At 34.0% G+C, this 13847-nt stretch overlaps 1 protein-coding gene across 4 annotated transcripts in view; it reads right to left on the reverse strand.

The window, feature by feature from the left end:
* The window catches only part of SCN2A (sodium voltage-gated channel alpha subunit 2), a 144594-nt gene that overhangs the window by 42463 nt on the left and 88284 nt on the right, over nucleotides 1–13847 (reverse strand). For all 4 annotated transcript variants that reach the window (XM_074399570.1, XM_074399567.1, XM_074399568.1 and 1 more), the window contains 2 exons: nucleotides 6598–6771; nucleotides 4280–4636 (listed from right to left, as the gene is read on the reverse strand). In XM_074399570.1, coding sequence (XP_074255671.1) covers nucleotides 4280–4636; nucleotides 6598–6771 — 531 coding nt within the window. The remainder of the gene's footprint in view (nucleotides 1–4279; nucleotides 4637–6597; nucleotides 6772–13847) is intronic.

The raw sequence follows: 13847 nt of genomic DNA on the forward strand, positions 1-13847 counted from the left end.
ATACAAATAGAGAAATGAAATCGAATAATATCATAATTCTATTATCTTTTCTTTTTTCTGTCCTATGTAACCCTATGACACTTTCTTTCTCTTCTTTGAGATCTTATACTTTTCTGAAAATGAACATTTTAAAGTTGTCTTTGGGATTATAGTAGCCTTAGAAGAAGCTTAGTAATTATTTGATACTCTTCCTTTCAAAATGTAGAGCCAAGTTTCTTTCTGTTGTGACCTCTTAATAACTGGTTTCTAATGAATAGAATATGGCAGAAGGGGTGAAGAGTGATTTTAAAGAGTAGAACATAAAGAGGATTTTCTCCTTGACTTCTCTCTTGTATCATCTGCCCTGGAAGGAGTCAGCTGCTGTGTCATAATGATTCTCAACAGTACTATGGAAAAGGGAGAGAGAAACTGAGACCCTCAACCAATCGCTAACAAGGAACTGGAACTTCCTTTCAATAACCATGAGATTGAGCCTCCTTAGAAGCTGATCCTTCAGCCCCCGTCAAGGTAACTGTAACCTCAGCTAACATCTTGGCAGCAACTTCATGACTGGCCCTGACCAGAAACATGCAGTTAATTTATTCCCAAAATCTTGAACAACAGAAACTGTAAAATAATCGGTGTTTATTGTTTTAAGCCACTGTTTTAAATTCTGGATTGTACACTGTTTATGTTTCTTGTTACTTTAAAAATAGATCAGAATTATCAAAATTAATGCTGAAGATGCTGAAATCTGGCAATAAATAGAAATAAAATAACACTTTGCCTTTTTCCCTTCCCCTTTCTCTACCTTTGGGGACTTGGAGGTTACCTTTACGTGAAAGGAAATCATGTCTATAGAGTATATGCAGTTTTTTTGTTTGTTTGTTTTTTGTTTTGTTTTGTTTCATTTTGTTTTCAGCAGAGTCTTACTCTTTTACCCAGACTGGAATGCATTGGAGCAATCTTGGCCCACTGCACCCTCTGCCTCACAGGCTCAAGCGATTTTCATGCCTCACCTTCCCAAGTAGCTGGGATCACAGATGCACACATCACACCTGGGTAATCTTGATATTTCTAGTAGAGATGGGGTTTAGCTATGCTGGCCAGGCTGTTCTCAAACTCCTGTTCTCAAGAGACGGCCTGCCTCAGTCTCCCAAATTGCTAGAATTACAGGCATGAGCCACTGAACCTGGCTAGAGTGTACATATTAAATTACTGGTTATGGTAATCATTTTTCTCTTCCATTGGTTTGGGTACTAATTAAGCAACTCAATGTAATTACTTCATATTTAAAGCATAAGAGCCTGATCCTTCTAACAGACTCTACTGTCCTCTGTCCCTCAGCCACTGGGAATCTTGTTTCCTATTTTCTTCTTTGAGATGGTCTACCTTTCTTCCCACCAAGCCAAATCTTGCAACTCAATAAAATATATTTTAGGTCCAAACCCTTTGACAAAGATTTCCCTCATCAACCTTCTTATTTTAAAGCAAGTTTTCCATTTTGTTAACTTGACATATGGCACTTTGTTTTCATATTTTTTGATGCATATTAGTTACTTCCTATTTTTAATTCTTTTTGAGTAGATGCCCTATCACTGTGTTATATTTATCTTATGTGTTCCTGTTTTTCCCATATCTTCAAGATTCAGGACACTGGTGTTAGGCATGGTTAATTTTTGTTGTTGTTGTTGTTTTTATTATACTTTAAGTTCTGGGATATATGTGCAGAACGTACAGGTTTGTTTCATGAGTATATACATGTGCCATGGCGGTTTGCTGCACCCATCAACTCATCATCTACCTTAAGTGTTTCTCCTAATGCTGTCCCTCCCCTAGTCCCCCAAACCCCAACAGGTCCCAGTGCATGATGTTTTCCTCCCTGTGTTCATGTGTTCTCAATGTTCAACTCCCACTTATGAGTGAGCACATGCGGTGTTTGGTTTTTGTTCCTGTGTTAGTTTGCTGAGAAGGATGATTTCCAGCTTCATCCATGTCTCCACAAAAGACAAAAATTCATGCTATTGTGAATAGTGCTGCAATAAACATATGTGTGCATATGTCTTTATAGTAGAATGATTCATATGTATCCTTTGGGTACACAACCAGTAATGGGATTGCTGGGTCAAATGGCATTTCTGGTTCTAGATTCTTGAGGAATTGCCACACTGTCTTCCACAATTGTCGAACTAATTTTCACTGTTACCAATAGCATAAAAGTGTTTCTATTTATCCGCATCCTCTCTAGCATCTGTTGTTTCCTGACTTTTTAATGGTCAACATTCTAACTGGCATGAGATGATATCTCATTGAAGTTTTGATTTGCATTTCTCTAATGACCAGTGATGATGAGCTTTTTTTCATATGTTTGTTGGCCACATAAATGTCTTCTTTTAAGAAGTGTGTGTTCATGTCCTTTGCACACTTTTTGGTGGGGTTGTTTGTTGTTTTATTGTAAGTTTCTTTAATTTCTTTGTAGATTCTGGATATTATTAGCCCTTTGTCAGATGGATAGATTGCAAAATTTTTCTCCCATTCTGTAGATTGCCTGTTCACTCTGATGATAGTTTCTTTTGCTGTACAGAAGCTCTCTAGTTTAATTAGATCCTATTTATCAATTTTGGCTTTTGTTGCCATTGCTATTGGTGTTTTAGTCATGAATTCTTTGCCCATACCTGTTTCTTGAATGGTATTGCCTAGGTTTTCTTCTAGGGTTTTTATGATTTTAGGTTTAAAGTTTAAGTATTTAATCCATCTTAAGTTAATTTTTGTAAAGCATGAAGACAAGATTAAAGAAAAAAGAATAAAAAGGAATGAACAAAGCCTCCAAATAATATGGTACTATGTGTAAAGACCAAACCTATGTTTGATTGGTGTACCTGAAAGTGATGGGGAGAATGCAACCAAGTTGGAAAACACTCATCAGGATATTATACAGGAGAACTTCCCTACCTAGTAAGACAGGCCAACATTTAAATTCAGGAAATACAGAGAATACCACAAAGATACTTCTCAAGAAGAGCAATCCCAAAACACATAATCTTCAGATTCCCCAAGGTTAAAAATGAAGGAAAAAATGTTAAGGGAAGCCAGAGAGAAGGGTTGGGTTATGCACAAAGGGAAGCCCATCAGATTAAGAGTGGATCTCTCTGCAAAAACTCTACAAGCCCGAAGAGAGTAGGGTCCAATAATCAACATTCTTAAAGAAAAGAATTTTCAACCTAGGATTTCATATCAAGCCCAACTAAGTTTCATAAGTGAAGGAGAAATAAAATCTTTTATAGACAAGCAAATCCTGAGAGATTTTGTCACCAACAGGCCTGCCTTACAAGAGCTCCTGAAGTAAGCACTAAATATGGAAAGGAAAAACCAATACCAACCATTGCAAAAGCATACCAAATTGTAAAGACCCCCATCAACAGGATAAAGAAACTACATCAACTAACGGACAAAATAATGACAGAATCATCAAAATGACATGATCAAATTTACACATAACAATATTTACCTTAATTGTGAACAGGCTAAATGCCCCAATTAAAAGACACAGATTGACAAATTAAATAAAGAATCAACACTCATTGGTGTACTGTATTCAGGAGATCCATCTCATGTGCAAAGACACGCATAGGCTCAAAACAAGGAGTGGAAGAATATTTATCAAGCAAATGGAAAGAAAAAAAAAAGCAGAGATTACATTCCTAGTCTCTGATAAAACAAACTTTAAACCAACAAAGATCAAAAAAGACAAAAGACAAAAAAGGACATTACATAATGGTAAAGGGATCGATGCAACAGGAAGAGCTAACTATCCTAAATATATATGGTGTTTGGCATGGTTAATCTTATGCAGAAATGACAATGTTTCTTGATCAATGTTACTTGTACAGACATTTTCTAGGCACCAAAACCCCAGGTGACGTTAATAAACGAGATTTTTACTAATTTTTAAACTCCAATTTATCGAAAAACAAATTAGAAACATTTTCAAGTGTTATGGCTAGTATAAATGAATGTTCTGAGTAACACTTCCATGCTTTGGTACAAGAACTGAAAGATAAATAACAGAATTGTTTCTCTCCGTGTAATAAGAAGGATGATGAGAGAAAGAACAACCTTGGTTCAAAAGGTAATTTAGGGTTTTTGTGTATTACAATGATCTAAACTGTACAATCATGAATAATGGACAATAGGAAATGGCCTAGATTTTAAAAATGCAAAATACTCTTCAGCTGAACATACTTTTTTATGATTACATTATATTTTAATGAAAATGAGAAAAATGTTTTTTGCTACATACCACTAGATTTCCAATCACCATGACCATCATGAAGACAGTAAGGCACATGGTTTGGCCAGCAACCTCCATACAATCCCACATGGTCTCTATCCACTCTCCACACAGCACGCGGAACACAATCAGGAAGGAGTGGAAGAAGTCATGCATGTGCCAGCGTGGGAGTTCACAATCATTGGAAATCTTGCAGACACATTCTTTGTAGCTCTTACCAAAGAGCTGCATGCCGACCACGGCAAAAATGAAGACGATGATGGCCAACACCAAGGTGAGGTTTCCCAGAGCCCCCACAGAATTGCCAATGATCTTTATTAGCATATTCAGAGTTGGCCAGGATTTTGCCAACTTGAAAACTCGGAGCTGGAAATAAAAGCAAGAACAGTGTTAACGCTCTGAATTTCTAAAAACAATATGTAATTTTATTTACATGGCAAATTTACAGGCAACTGTCTCAATTATAGAGTCATGCTTCATTTATTTGTCAAACTATTACTAACAAATATAGCAGTTACTTGCTACCATATAGGCTTTATTTTTTAGTCCAAAATGGTCCATACTGTAAATAAAATAATTAAATCACGCAGTTTATAAACTGGCATTTTAGTAAGATACATTTAATAAGATACAAATTTTCCAGAATTCTACATAAGCATATGTAATATACAGCTTTGTTTCTCCTTAAAGAATTAAGATATTTAAGATTAATGGTGGTAAATTAGCAGAGCTCCAGTTTCAGAGAAGTAGAAACTCTCATTATTTTTAAAAGGCTAAAACGGATATCGTTTTCGGCATATTTAAAATATCGTGCTGAAGTGCACAAGTGAAAATAATATCAACACTTAAATTTCATAAAGTACAAGCAGAAATGAACTAATTTCTTTAGATCGTTTTAATCTAGATTTATGTTTAGCTTGCTGTAACTTTAGGCTATATTTTAAACATATATTTAAAGAAAAAGTACTTAAACTTAAATAAAAAGCTTGACTTTTTTTAACCTTTATGTCTTCAAAGACTTAATTCAGTGTAGTATGTAAATGTCTCTCTCATTGTGTTTAACATATTGGTTGTATTAGCTTTAGAGGTTGCTGAAGTACCGTTTATGGTTAAACAGCAGCAGCATTTTATTTCTGATGCTTCAGTAAATGTCAGGCTGAAAGTAGTGCATTATTTAATGGCATCACAGTGACCCAAAGGAGGAAATACATGCACCAAAGTATTTAATTTATTCCAGAGAATAACTTATGCAAAAGAGCCTGACATACTAAGATTCTAATGATACTATGCTTCCTATTTCCCCTAACTGCATCACATTTTCATGAAGGTTTACTAAATATTTTTAAGTTCTTTCCCATATCACTTGTTTTATCATTTTAAATTTTTGTCCTGTTTTTTGTATCCTTTTAGTTTTAAATTAGATACACAACTATCTTTGAGGACTAGGGAAGGAAACTATAGTTCTAAGGATCACAATTCAAATTTGAACATTGAAAGCAGCAAGGGAAATTGTAAACAGATTTCTTGACAAAGTCTCCTGCGTAATCACTCTTAAGGTAAATCATCTATAGGACTCTGTTCTTAATAACCATGTACAACCACTGTTAATTGAAAATAAATCACAAAAGTTAGAGTCAACTCAAAGTAATGGTATCATAAAACTTATCAAACTTTCATTGGAAGTGTGTCAAGTGATATTTTGTCTCTGAATTTTAAAATCTAATCGTTTTTATAAAGGATCAAAGAAATATACTTTCTTTAACAAAATGCAGTTTGATTAACTAAAAGAGTGGATTTGGTGATATCCTGATATGGCAGCTGTCGCATGGGAGCTCAGTTTCCTTATCCTTCTCCCTTGTACACTGTCTGTTGTCCTAACTCTTTCTTCTATGGGGCCAAGGTGAGCAATGAGCAATTCCATAATTCTTAGTCTCTGACAGAAAGGGCAGCTCATCTTAGGTCCCAAGGAAGCATTGTGCACAGCTATGCAAACCTCAGGTAACTGAGAGTTGACCATGGTGTTGTTGAATTGTGATTTGAGTTTATCCGTGATTCCCTTTTCCCCCTTCCCATTAACCTTCCATTCAGTAACTAAGAAGAGAACTGTAGACTATTCATTTAAGTAAACTTTGTCTATTTAAGTGAACTTTATCTATTAAAGCTATGATGAAGAAGAAACTACCGTCTGGTGGTAGGGCCATCCAATTTGTTTTAGAAGTGTATTCAAATGCTATTAGAATGATGGGAAATCTTATCATTATTACTAGATGAGAATGAAGACTAATTAATTACAAAGTAAATTTTATGAACACTCCCAGTTAATTTACCAGCCGGAATGATCGGAGAACTGACAATCCTTCCACATTTGCCAAACCAAGTTCCATTAAACTAAGGCTCACAATAAAACCATCAAAAATGTTCCAGCCTTCTTGAAAGTAATAATATGGATCCATGGCAATTATCTTGAGAAACATTTCTGCTGTGAAGATCCCCGTGAAGACCTAAATGAGAAGTGTAGTTTGTTCTATGAGCAAATACTCTTGAAATGTAATTATTGAGCAATTCAATTTATTCCCAACAAATATAAATTAAATTCTGATTTTTAAAAATTGATTTAGGTCCAATAACTTGGTATTCTCAAATGCTTTGCATTCAAATCAGTATTTAATTGTTCACTATATATGTTTAACAAGTGATAAAAAGTACATGGATTAAGACAATAAAATTATTATTATTTTCATACGAAAGGTGCAACTGGCTCGTTGTGATCAACTGTTTGGCCCTGCCTCTGATCTCTCTGGCCCTCCAAAAACTTACCAAATGATTACCCAGCAGTGTGGGCTTCTATCGCCAAACCAAATAAATTGGTTCTCTCCCCAGGCCCTGCAGATGAGACTGGTGCTAAAGAGATGTCATGTAAGCTGTAATAAACATGCTCACGGGTAACTCTAAAGATAGTGAGAATTCTTTAAAAAAAATATCCTTTTGCTGGCCAAAGGGAAGCAGTATTTTTCATTCTCTATTTCTATTATCTACAACTATGTCAAACTTTGGCTTCTGCACATAATCTCAGCCATTTTTCTTAGTGCCTTACCATCTTAGAAGTATAGTCTGAGTACTTCAGCTTCTTAGAGGTGATAAAAGTCAGCAAACCTGAATTTAATGTTTCTATCAGACTGCTTACATCCATAACTGTGCTTTGCCTTTCTCTTCCTGTTAAAATGAAAGAAATGCCCCTGTTTTGAGCTAATATCTCAGATTATGTTGTGTGTCTCCTTTGGACTTTGCCAATAATTTGTTCTCAATTAACCAACGTCTTTCTATTACTGGCTACTTTCTGTTTTTTACAGAAAGCAACAAATAACAAGTCCTTCTCTCCATTAAAAATACCACTGTCATCAAACTCTCCTTGCACTCTACTTCCCCTTCTAGCTCCTCTTCGGTTATATGCTAACTCAGGAAATGGAATCTTTACTTATGGCCAGATTTCTTTCAGAGATCGCATACTTGTCTACACCATCTAGTTCCCTTCTTCAACTTACTCCACAACCACCAAATGACTTTAACCAACTTCACCAGCAAAACTAACATCATCAATAAATCCAACTGAAATTTTTTAACAATTATCTTGCTTGCTTGCCCTTTTAGAAGCTTTGGGCATTGTTTTCTGTTCTTTGTTCACTGAAATATTTTCTGACCTGGGCTTCTTTGATCCATACCTCCCTGGATGCTACTCACTTGATTTTCTTCTTCTAAAAACTCATTTGATACTGGATTTATTCAGAACTCTTTCTGTCTATGCCCCTATTACTTTAATTTTCCTCTTATAATAAGTTACATTTTTATAATAATTTTGTATTTCAAAATGTATTTCTCTGTTCAAGCATACCTCCTAAGCTCTAGAACTACATACCCACCTGCCTATTCAATACCTACCTTTGAAAGACTATCTCCCAAGTACCTCAAATTCAACAAGTTCAAAATTCACCTTACTGCTTTTTCTGCACAGTCTTGCTTCTCTTCTGATACATGCCAACTCAGTAAATGGAATCTCTCTCTATCTGTATAGCCACCTCAGAAACCTGACAGTCTCAGTGACTTTTCCAAATACCTCTTGAATACTTTAGTTGAAATTCACCAACGTGCATACTTTTTCTCTTTTTTTTTTTTTTTTGTTGAGTAGGGCTCCATTGTTTGACTGTTTCATGAACATTTAAATAATAGACGATAGCACTTTTTGTCTTTTCCAAGAAACTTTTGCCTACCCCAAGGTCTCAAACATGTCCTCCCAGGCTTTATTTCAAACGTTTCATCGTTTTAGCTTTTATGCTTAGTCTACAATCCACATTGATTCTGGCATGTGGCATGAGATTGAAGGGGAGGTTCATTTATTTTCGAAATATCTATTTAAGTGTTCCCGATATTTTGTTGAAAAAACTTTCTTTCTTCTATTTCATTTCTGTCGTGTCTTTGTTAAAAAAAAAAATCCATTGACATATAGTTTGGATCTCTTTATGAATTCAGCATTATGTTCCACTGATATCTTTGTTTATGCCAATACTGCAGATTATTGATTAGTACAGTTTTACAATAAGTCTTAAAGTCAGGTATGGTAATGTTTTCATTATTCTTTTATCAGTATTGTTTCAGCAATTTTAAGCACTGTGTATTTGCATAGAAAGTTAGTCATCAATTGCTACGAAGAAAAGCTGTGACATTTTATGAGGATTAGGTTGGTTGATAGATACCCTTGGGTATAATTAATTTCTTAATAATATTGAATCATCCATTGCATGAACATGGCGTGTATATTTCCATTTGTTTAAATCTTCTGTAATTATTCTCAGCCATGTTTTTAGGTTTTTGGTGTAGGCGTCTTGAAATAATTTGTTAAATGTATTACCAAGTTGTCTGTATTTTTTGATATAATAGTAAATAAAATATTTAAAATCATTGTTTAGTTCTGGTAACTGTTATCTATAATATGATCATGTTGATGAAATAAAGACATTTCTATCACATTTCAATATTTATGCATTTTATTTGTGGATTTTTTTCCTTTACTTCAGTTGATAGAACTTCCAGTACAAGGTTGAATAAAAATGATAAAAACAGGCATAGTTGTCTATTTTAAGGTGCAAGAACTCAATTTTTCTAAGGGGTAAGAATTTACTACTTCAATATTTCACTAATAGTAAAGTATTATGTGTAGGGTTTTCTTAAATGTCCTTAACAACTTGAGAAAGTTGCTTTCTATTCTTAGTTTCCTGAGGGTTTTTCTCACAAATGGCTGTTAAGTTTTGGCAGATGCTTTTCTGCATTTATTGAGGCTTTACTTTATTCTTTTTTTTTTCTTTTTTTTGATGGAGTCTCACTCTGTCACCCAGGCTGGAGTGTGCAGTGGCACAATCTCGGCTCACTGCAACCTCCGCCTCCCAGGTTAAAAGTGATTCTACTGCCTCAACCTCCTGAGTAGCTGAGATTACAGGTGTGTGCCACCATGCCCAGCTAATTTTTTGTATTTTTAGTAGAGACAGGGTTTCGCCATGTTGGCCAGCCTGGTCTTGAACTCCTGACCTCAAGACTCACCTGCCTCAGCCTCCCAAAGTGCTGTGATAACAGGCGTAAGCCACTGTGCCTGGCCATGCTTCCCTTTATTCTTTTAGAGGTAATATGGTCAATTAATGGATCTCTTTTCAATTGTCAAATGAATCTTGCTTTTCTGAGATAATCCCCACGTGTTTAAGAAGTTAAGTATTTATTACTTTTTTCTCTATTACTGGATTTTATTGATAATATTTTGCTAATGACTTTTTGCTTTTGTGTTCATGATGGATATTTTCCTGTAATTTTCTATGTAGAATTAATATTGTACCACTTTATGTAAAATATTCTAATGTTTTCATATATTCTACACTTACATATGTTATAAATCTCTCCCTTAAACAATCAGGTGTCCTTATAAAAAAATTACCACAGGAACAGAAAACAAAATACTGCATGTTCTCACTTATAAGTGGGAACTAGACATTGAGTTCATAGGAACACAAACAAGAGAACAGCAGACACTTGAGAGTGGAGGGTGAGAGGAGGAAGAGGATCAAAGAACTACCTGTTGGGCACTGTGCTTATTTCCTGGGTGATGAAATAATCTGTATATCAAATCCCTGTAATACACAATTTATCTAAATAACAAACCTGTATATATACCCAGGAACCTAAAATAAATGTGAAAAAATTTAAGGAAAAAAAGAGAATCTTTCATATTTACCCACATTTATTCATATCTGGTGACCATCATTCCCAGAACCAAATTTCAATCTGATATTTTTTCCATTTGGCCTAAAGAACTTCCATTAGCATTTCTGTCTTTCTTTTCTTTTCTTTCTTTCTTTCTTTCTTTTTTTCTTTTTTTTTTTTTTTTTTTTTTTTTTGAGATGGAGTTGGTGTTTTGTTTTGTTTTGTTTTGTTTTGTTTTGTTTTGTTTTGTTTTGTTTTGTTTTGAGATAGAGTTGCCCAGGCTGGAGTGCAATGGCACGATCTTGGCCCACTGCAACCTCTGCCTCCCAGGTTCAAGTGATTCTCCTGCTTCAGTCTCCTGAGTAGCTGGGATTACAGGCATGTGCCACCACACCCAGCAAATTTTTGCATTTAATTAGAGACGACGTTTCACCCTGTTGGTCAGGCTGGTCTCGAACTTCTGACCTCGTGATTCACCTGCCTTGGCCTCCTAAAGTGCTGAAATTACAGGCGTGAGCCACTACACCCAGCCCTTAGCATTTCTTGTAGTATAGTTCTGGTGGTAATAGGTTTTTTCGGTTTTTGTTTATCTTAAAATTCTTTATTTCATTTTAATTTCTGTTGTATAGTTTCACTTTCTGTAGAATAGCAGACTTTTCTTTCTTTCTTTTATTTGGCCACTTTCTTCTGGCCTGAATTATTTCTGGTAAGATGTTTGTCCCATGTATACAGTAAGTATTTTTCTTCTGGTTGTTTCCAAAGATATTTGTTACTGTTGTTGTTTTCAGCAGCATGACTGAGATGTGCCTAAGTACGGTGCCAAGCACCATTTGTTTAACAGACTTCTTTCCTTAATAAAATTATCTGGTAGTCTTGTTGAAAGTTAGTTTAACATGATCACTAAAATTTTATAAGTTAATATTAAGGTCTGCAAGTTAACATTTTTCATCAACTTTGGGAAACTTTTTTGGCCATTGTTTCTTCAAATATTTGTTCTGTTCCATTCTCTCTGTTTTCTCCTTCTGATCCTCCCATTATATAAATATTTAGATTACTTGATATTATCCCATAGTATAATTAGAATCAATTCATTTTTCCTTTCAATTCTCCAGTGCTCAAATTGGATAATTTCTATTACTGTGCTTCGAGTTAACAACCATTTATTCTGACATCTGCAATTTTCTTTTAAATATATCCAGTTAATTTTTCATATTAGAATGTGTACTTTTCAGTCACAAAATTTCTATATTATTCCTTTTTATAGTTTTTGGTTTTTTTGCTCATATTCTCCATATGTTTTTCCTTATGATCACATTTTTTCCTTTAAATTGCTCAACATACTTACAATAGCTCCTCCAAAGTCCTTTTTTGTTTATTCTAACCATTCATGTCCAGCTCTGTTTCTACGTACTGCTTTAATCTATTAACTATGAGCCACATTTTCCTATTTCTTCACATATCATATAGTTTTTCATGTGACATGGATATATTTAATATTGGAAATACTTCAATCCTGGAAATCTATCCTCTATAAGTTAATACAGCATTATGAAATATGATATATATAAGAACATTTACTGCAACATGGGCGTGAAGTACCTGGAATCAACTTGAGCATCCATCAGTAGGCGACTGGATTAAAAAATAGTGATACGTGCATACTATGAAATATTAGTATACAATACAGTGACTTGTATTATATTCACAGAGTTGTACAGTCATCACTATTATTGAGTTTAGAACATTTTCATCGCCTTAAAAAAAATGCATATCCCTTAGTTAGTTGTTGCTCCCACTTACTCTAATCCCTGCTGCCTGGCAACCCCTCATCTACTTTCTTTCTCTATGGATTTGCCTATTTTGAACATTTCATATACATGGAGCAATATGATATGTAACCTTTTGTGACTGGCTTGGTTCACTTACTATGTTTTCAATGTTTATTCATGTTATAGATTGTAGTTAATACTTCATTCCTTTTTATAGATGAATAACATTTTATGGCATGGATATTTTGTTTATCCATTCATCAGTTGATAGACATTTGGAATGTCTTTAAATTTTAGTGTTATAAGTAATATTCTATAAGCATTCATGTGGAAATGTTTTTAATTCTTTTAGATACATATCTTAAAAAATTACCAAAATTGCCAGGTCATATGATAATTCTACCCTAAACATTTTGAGGAACAGCTAAATTATTATCCAAAGTGTCTGCATCATTTTATATTCTCAACAGTAAAGTATAAGCATTCCAATTTCCCACATCCCTGACAAAAAATGATATTGGCTTTTTTTCTGATTATAGCCATTTTAGTGGGTGTGAAGTGGTATCTCATTTTAGTTTTGATTTGCCTTTCCCCAAAAAGCAGTGATTCGGACCATCTTTTATGTGTTTATTGAGCTTTTGTATATCTTCTTTGTCAATATGTCTATTCAAATATTTTTATCATTTTTTAAATGAGTTATCTAATTTTTTGTTGTTGAGTTATGGGAATCCTTTCTATGTATTAGATACAAATCATGATCAGATATCTGAGTTGCAAAAATCTTCTTCCATTCTTTAAACTGCCTTTTTACTTGATGATATTGTTTACAGTACAAAAGTTTCTAATTTTTAGAAACTCCAATGAATCTTTTTTCTTTTTTCTTTTCTTGGGTGTATTTTTGGTGTCATATCTAAGAAATCATTGCATAATCATAGATCATGAATATTTGCCTCTAAATTTTCTTCTAACAATTCATAGTTTTAGCTCCTACATTTAGGCCTGTGATCTATCTTAATTTTTATATATGCTATTAAGTAAGGTTTCAATTCCATTCTTTCTTATGTGGATATTCACTGTACAAGCACCATTTGTTGAAAAGACTTCTTTCCTTAATAAAGTTGTCTGGTAGTATTGTTGACGGTACAACAATGTAAATCTAACATAAATGTAAACATTTACTGTTGGAATTTCAATTAGAATCCACTGATGTATATAGCTATCCTTATGCCAGTACCAAACTATTTTGCGTACTTTTGCTTTGTAGTTAAGTTTTAATATTTGAAAGTTTCAGTTCTCCATCTTTGTTTTCTTATCATTAAGATTGTGTTAGCATATGGTCTCTTGCATTTTCATATAAAATTTATAGTCAATTTGCCACTTTCTGCAAAAGGCGGTTGAGATTTTTGATATGGAATTTTTTGATATGGAATGCATTAAACTTGTAGATTAATTTGGTGAGTATTGCCATGTTAGGTATTGCCATGTTTTCTTCTAATCTATGAATATAAAATGTGGTTTCATTTATTTAGTACCTCTTTAATTTCTTTCACCAATATTTTATAGCTTTC

The sequence above is a fragment of the Saimiri boliviensis genome, chromosome 5 (assembly GCF_048565385.1).
Source record: "Saimiri boliviensis isolate mSaiBol1 chromosome 5, mSaiBol1.pri, whole genome shotgun sequence".
NCBI classification, from domain to species: domain Eukaryota; kingdom Metazoa; phylum Chordata; class Mammalia; order Primates; family Cebidae; genus Saimiri; species Saimiri boliviensis.